The following is a 6558-nucleotide window of genomic DNA, read 5'->3' as shown; positions in this document are numbered from 1 at the left end:
AAAACTGGCCATTGAAATGGGCGTATCACTTATAAATGTGGCCAAATTTTGGAAATTAAGGTCCATCTATACAAGTATCAAGTTCACTAAAACTCTTGGTGATGTGACCCACATAGATGAACTGAAGTTTGTGAAAAATTTATAATTATGATAATCTGATGGGAAGCATTTACTTCTTTTTTGAATGGAAATGTAAAGTGACAGTTGTCACTATTGGAGTTAGAAGAACAGGCCTAGCAATTCATGAGTATTTAGCATATTTTGAGTTATGCTCTTATTTTTAATAGTTTCCTTTTTTTTTATTGTTGTTTGTGCAATACTTGAATGCTTTGAAGTATTTTGAACTTGTGTAGATCTTGGGAGTAAAGAATTGACATGTTTATGTCCTATGCAAGTAATGACTTACTCCATCCCTGTCTGTCTGTCTGTATAGATAGTTTTATTTGTATTCTAAGTTATAAGTTTTGAAATAATTTTATTTTTAAATCGGTTTTTACACTTAAGGTTAATTTGCATTGCTAACTTGGTGCAAAAATTTACATTTCAAAATATTATAGGTTTTAGTTTATATATGTGTAGATTTAAGACATTAAGGATTGTTTGTCAGTTTGTTACTCTTTTGTTCTGTTCTATATAGCTAGCTTATCTTTTATCAGAAGACCTATCAAGCTTACATTAAGCCTATTTTTTTGGTAATTCCAAAACATTTTTGGTATCTGTGTCAAATCACACCTCACAATATTGGCAGTGTAACATTGGGTACTATTTTGCATCAGGACAAACTCTAGCCTTATTGCAAATCATTGTATATCCAATACTATGTCATTATATTGTCAAGCACTAACCCTACTCATTGAAATTGCAGTAAGGTCTATATTATAATTTATACTGATGAAACCAACACATTAACTTGAACTACTGAATAGACAGTAACATTATACAACATGGAGGTAAACAATTATGATCATCTCAACCAAAGTTTAAATTATTTGTGTGGCTTACTGTGCTCCAATTATGGTCACCTCAACCAAAATTAAATGAGCTATGTGGCTAACTATGAATTTAGAAATTTTATTTGCTTATAATAACAGTCATACACTTGTTTCTTCACCAAGTAGTTACAGATATTCACATTACTTGAAGTCCATTTGCAGTGGACCGTCAAATATATTTTTATATCAAAAGTCTGTTCATGAACTTAATTTCTCAGTTTAAAACTTGAAATAATGTAAAGCATGTTTCAACTCAGAAAATTAATCTTATGTTGTGCTACACTATTTATATACTAGTGCTAGTAATATTGATAAAAAAAACACCTCTGTACTTCTAGATAGGTTTAGTACAATTCTTTTACTTAGTTTGGACTTTCTGTATTATGTTAAGAGTAAACATCATTTTAGTAAAAATTTAGACCATTGTTTTAAAACTGGTTTTTACTTGAAAACATTTTAGAATAATATATGCATCAGTAATGACAGAGTGTTCTCATCATGTTATAGTAAGTTAGCTTTTCAATGTGGGGATACTTCTGTAAAATGGAAAACAGAAATTATATACATTTCAAAATGTTGAAATACATAATGTATTTGTGGAAAATTACAGTAAATGAGTAATGTTTCACAGATTTATTAAATATACAGAAACTAATGAAAGTGAAATAGGAAGCAAAACTTAGCTACATTGAAGAATATATTCTATTATATATTTTGTTATTACAGAAAAAGAATTACTTGTACAATAACTATATATACTCAAAACTGGACAAGAAACACATCCATCATTTCGTTAAGAACAGACATTTCACAAATGTTACAGTACTAATAATAACATTAGAATAAATAAATGAATAAAGATATGCTATATACAAAGCTATCTACATAGCAAAAACCATTTCTAGACTTGTTTTTTTATAGCTCAACATGGGGTTCTTTTAACTTTGATTGAATTATAAGTGGGCATTGTCATGGCTGTCTCAATTAATTTTAAAAAGGTTGTTTTATTAGAACTTAGAAAAGTGGACTTCATCAGATACGTTTTTGAGAGAATTTTCTCAAACCTAAATATTCTCAGCCTTGTTTTCTATTTAATAAAGTGTTTTTAGACAGATGAGTGTTATTTTCAAAAACACTACATTAAAATAACAAAGATGTTTAGATATTTCCATATTATAGTGATCAGCCGAGGAATGTGCTTTCCGAAATCAGGAATATAGCTTACATTTGCGTGTAGAAACAGAATCTCTTAAAAGTTTTTCAAGCAGTCCGAAACTTGGCACAAGTATAACAATTTGTTAAATACAAGAACTAAGGTTTTAACCTTTAGTTTAAATAAACGCTAGCTGCAAGTAAGTTCATACAATTATAAAATTCTTTCCACTGTTGTATGTTTAACGAAAATTATACAATTTAACTAATACGAATTTGTCTGCACCTTCAAAATGCACCCCACTCTTCGCTTATTTCATCAGTCTCGAAGTAATTCTTTAATCGGCACATTTTAAGTAAAAATTCGATCATCATTCATCACTCTTCCTTGATTCTCTATCATTCACAAGTATTTTTAAATTATTTTCATTTCTCGTTCTCGCAAAAGCCACATACAATTGTCCATGTACAAACATTGGATCAGGCAAAAATACTCTAACTTGATCGAAGGTTTATACCCGAGACTTACGAACAGTCATCACAAATGTCATTAGCACTGGAAATTGTATTTTCTTGTTTTTCCTTTTCAATGTTACTTCTATTATTGTTTCTATTGCGATGTCGTTCCCTATCTAAACGTCGTCTAATTTCTGCCTGTTCTTCACTTTCGTTCTTTATTCTCTCAGCATATCTTAGTCTCACAGCTCTTCTTCTTTCTTCACGTACTTCTTCATTTTGCCTTTCACGTAATCGTCTTTGACTTTCTGCATTCCTCTGTCGTCTTTCTTGAGCTTCTTCTTGACTTTCATTTTCTACTCTATTAGCAAATCTTTGTCTATCAACTATGCGTCGTCTTTCTTTCTCTTCTCTACTTTCGTTTCGTCGTCTCTTAGCTCTTAGTTCCGCTTTTCTCTGTCGTGTTTGCGCTGCTTGTTCTGGTGTTTTTCGTGCAAGAAAGCGTTGTTTCCTTTCTCTTGCCAGTCGTCGTCTACGTTGTGTATCAGTTTCACGCTCCATTCTAAAATAATGAGTAAATGAGGTATAAATTTATTTTCTTCTTTCCATTTGTCCGTCAAAAATTTACTCAAGTGTAAAAACTACTTAGTAAAATGAAATGTTAATCGTAAATAAAAATACTTGTGCAATCTGAAAGAGACTTAAATAGCACTCTTGACCTTTTCATTGTATTCTACTGCTGAGTTCTTGGTTAAGAAGTAGAAAACATAGTGCGGATGTTGCGACACAAATTTTCAACTCTTTCGACTGTACATAGGATACAAGACTTTTGGTAGTAATAAACGTTAAATTTTCTTTATATTTTAAAGCCAAGTAGGTAATTTTTATGTTAAAATACCGAACGAATGTTTATTAATTAACATTTACTCACCACTTAAAACTTTTTAAACATCGATTCTATAACGTTAGTAGTAGTAGGCCTATTTGTAGTCTAAAGTATTAGGCCTAATCGTAATGCATAAACTTAACGTAGGGCTGAAACACTACTTAGTAAATTTTATTTTGCTTTTGGTTACAACTTAGTGTCATAAAACTTCTGAATTAAACCATTTTGCTGTTATATCACTGAAGTTATCAAAAAAAGCACTAACTATAAAAGGCTTATAATAAAAAAAAAACTTTTCCAACAAATCAACATGAACATTGAGCATTCAACATAAACGCCATAGTTGGCCTAAGAACAATCAGGTGATAGTTTTGTTGCTGAGCGACGACGTATATTGTTGAGCATTAACATAATTTTTATCATACAACGCTAAATCTTTATTCTATGTAGAATTGTTAGAAGTGGTTCATTATTACATTGAAAGTAATGTTATCTGTGATTAAAACATGTATGAAAATTATTAAGTGACGAAAATAATATAGATTTGGTATAGCCATAACAATTTCAAATACAATAGCTATGTTTTAAGCACTGTATGTAAAATGCATTTAAAAAGCTGTGGAGTTAAGTTCTAAATTACAAGATATTTTTTCCATACTATAAAGTGTGACTATACAAAAATGGCATGCATTTTTCTACTGTCTAATTTTTGTGTCAGTGCAGATGCACTATTACAATAAATAAAAAAGAAAAAAGATGAAGAAACTGGTCCATACATATCTTCAACCTCAGCTTACTTCAAAAAAAAAAAAAGAACCCCCCCCCCCCTCCAGTGGCACAGCAGTATGTCTGTGGAATTGCAACACTAGAAACCTGGTTTCAATACCCATGGTGGGCAGAGCACAGATAGCTCATTGTGTAGCTTTTTGCATAATTACAAGCAAACGAATACTTTAAAAAGTTTCTTTTTGCTTATTTTACACAATCAGAGAGTAAATGCAATTAATAAGTTTTTATCATTGAAAAGGATCTATTTTTATGCAGTACAATTAAATTATTGTACACTGCCATCTCATAAAATATGTCATTACTTATTTCATAGAAAAATTCAGGTATTTGATTTCACTAATCATAATAAATTTTTGTTAGTAGAAAATAAATAGCTCAAAGTCTTTTTTTTATCTTTGTTTTAATTCTACACACTGGCCAAGCAATTGTTTGGCTGATATCATAATCCAGTGAGCAAGAGTTTTGAAGAACTATTCGACTATGGAAATGTACCAAATATTCATAGAAAGAACAGTAACCACTCAACAGAGCAGAACTGACAACTTACTAGACATAATCAGAAGCATATGTCATCCATACTAAATAACTTGTAGCTGTCATCCCGTGTTTTCATGGATTTTAGTAAAAGATACTCAGAAGGCACTGAAATGTTCATATTTGTCCTTTAGTCTTCTATGCAGGAACAACCAGAGATATTGGTTTACAGGAAGTTCTTCATGACCAGTTTCATAGGTACGAATTTTATAAGTCCACACTTTTCTTGTTGCCTAGAAACTTGAAATTTTTTCATTGGATTAACAGTTTGGCACAGTGGCAGCTGTTCTTATATAGCAGACTAGTCTTGAACTTCAAACTTCAGCTACTTAATTATATAGATGTGTTCTCTATCTAGAAGAAAGAAAATTCAAGAAACAACAAATATTTTAATACAAATGTTAAACATTAAACTCAAATTTTGATAATTTGTTAATCATAAGAATGAAATCATACACAATTTTATTTACATTATATTTTTATACAGTTTAAAATGTATTACATAAGGTTATATGTACAGAAGTACTGGGGCTCAGACCCATTTCCTAACTTACCTAGAAGAACTCAGTGGTGGGTATTATCCAAACCAAATTGCAAGTTCTACTAGAGAAAACAATTTTTTGCATTACACAACAATGAAGTACTCTACTCATGAGTAGATCATAAATCAATTTAAAAACAAAGGCATAAAGTGTAGGTAAATATTTAATAGTGCTTTTACATTCAAAAGAGAATGAGGTCAGTGCAACAAAAGATCTTGAGAACACATTAAAATACAATCAGTATAATTTAACTTGCTTCTTCCAGCAATGTAACACTCAAAAAATGGGAAGATGAATAATTACAGAGCTGTCACTATGTTCATTTTTTTAGAATGTAGTTTCTTAGATTCCTCACAACAGTCACTAGCCATGCTCAGTTTTTTGAAATACCACTCTCTGTAGAAAAGTTACAGTAATAACCATGACAAAACTTGATTTTTTCTTCTTTTTTTCTATAAATTAGTTTTTGAAAGACATTTTTATCCAACGAGTTTCATGTCTACCTTGAATATTACAAAAACTTTGTGTACTAAAGAAAGCAATGTGTGATCAATTGTTTTTTTTCAAAAGGCTAATATTTAAAAACAAGTTAGCATAAACACAAATCACAAACAATTTTTGACTTTATTATGTACTAAATGATAGTGTGAAATGCTGTTTTAACTAACTAACATTTTTAACTATTTTAATATTTATATGTTAAGCTATAATAAAGTATTTTTAATTAAATATACAAGACTATGTACAGTCTTCAGATAAAAACTGAGTACAGCAATTTTGTTTGGAAATACACAAACATCGTATCATAATCCTCGTATGAAAGACATTTCAAAATAAATTCATAATTCAAACACTATATTTGTAACAAATTCATACTATGATTCATTGAGCTTAGAATGTTAGTAGTGTTTCCTAAACTTTTTCATATGTGACCCCATTTTGAGACAGGAAAAATTATGTGACTCTAGACAACATCCAAAGAAATTTAACAAACCAAACATTGAGGGGGTTATTTTTAAAGCTTTTAATCAAGGATAAAACTAGGTTTGATTAAAACCCTTTTCCCATAAGTTGATACTGAAACTCCACATGGCTTGGGATCACAACCCACAGCTTGGGAACTGCTGTTGCAATAGCCCTTCAACTTATATATTATTGTTACGTCTCTGTATGTTTGCTTGTTAATTCTTACAAGATACAAGTCCTT

At 30.3% G+C, this 6558-nt stretch overlaps 1 protein-coding gene across 2 annotated transcripts; it reads right to left on the bottom strand.

The window, feature by feature from the left end:
- Positions 1-1057: 1057 nt before the first annotated feature.
- Positions 1058-5157, bottom strand: LOC106460250 (putative uncharacterized protein DDB_G0271982). Of its 2 annotated transcripts, none has more exons than XM_013919936.2 (2): positions 4823-5157; positions 1058-3162 (listed from the first exon to the last, which is right to left on the bottom strand). In XM_013919936.2, the coding sequence occupies exon 2, from the start codon at positions 3159-3161 to the stop codon at positions 2670-2672; it is 492 nt and encodes a 163-aa protein (XP_013775390.1). In that variant the 5' UTR covers position 3162; positions 4823-5157; the 3' UTR covers positions 1058-2669. The 2 variants fall into 2 exon arrangements, with proteins under 2 accessions (XP_013775390.1, XP_013775391.1); XM_013919937.2 differs by lacking the exon at positions 4823-5157 and adding an exon at positions 3532-3805.
- Between the last annotated feature and the right edge of the window lie 1401 nt (positions 5158-6558).

Source organism: Limulus polyphemus, unplaced genomic scaffold (genome assembly GCF_000517525.1).
Source record: "Limulus polyphemus unplaced genomic scaffold, Limulus_polyphemus-2.1.2 Scaffold735, whole genome shotgun sequence".
Lineage (NCBI taxonomy): Eukaryota > Metazoa > Arthropoda > Merostomata > Xiphosura > Limulidae > Limulus > Limulus polyphemus.
This window is presented reverse-complemented; position numbering and strand designations above follow the sequence as displayed.

Bases quoted from the DNA above. Each gene is read 5' to 3' on its own strand.
- LOC106460250 (XM_013919936.2), bottom strand. From the start codon at position 3,161: ATGGAGCGTGAAACTGATACACAACGTAGACGACGACTGGCAAGAGAA.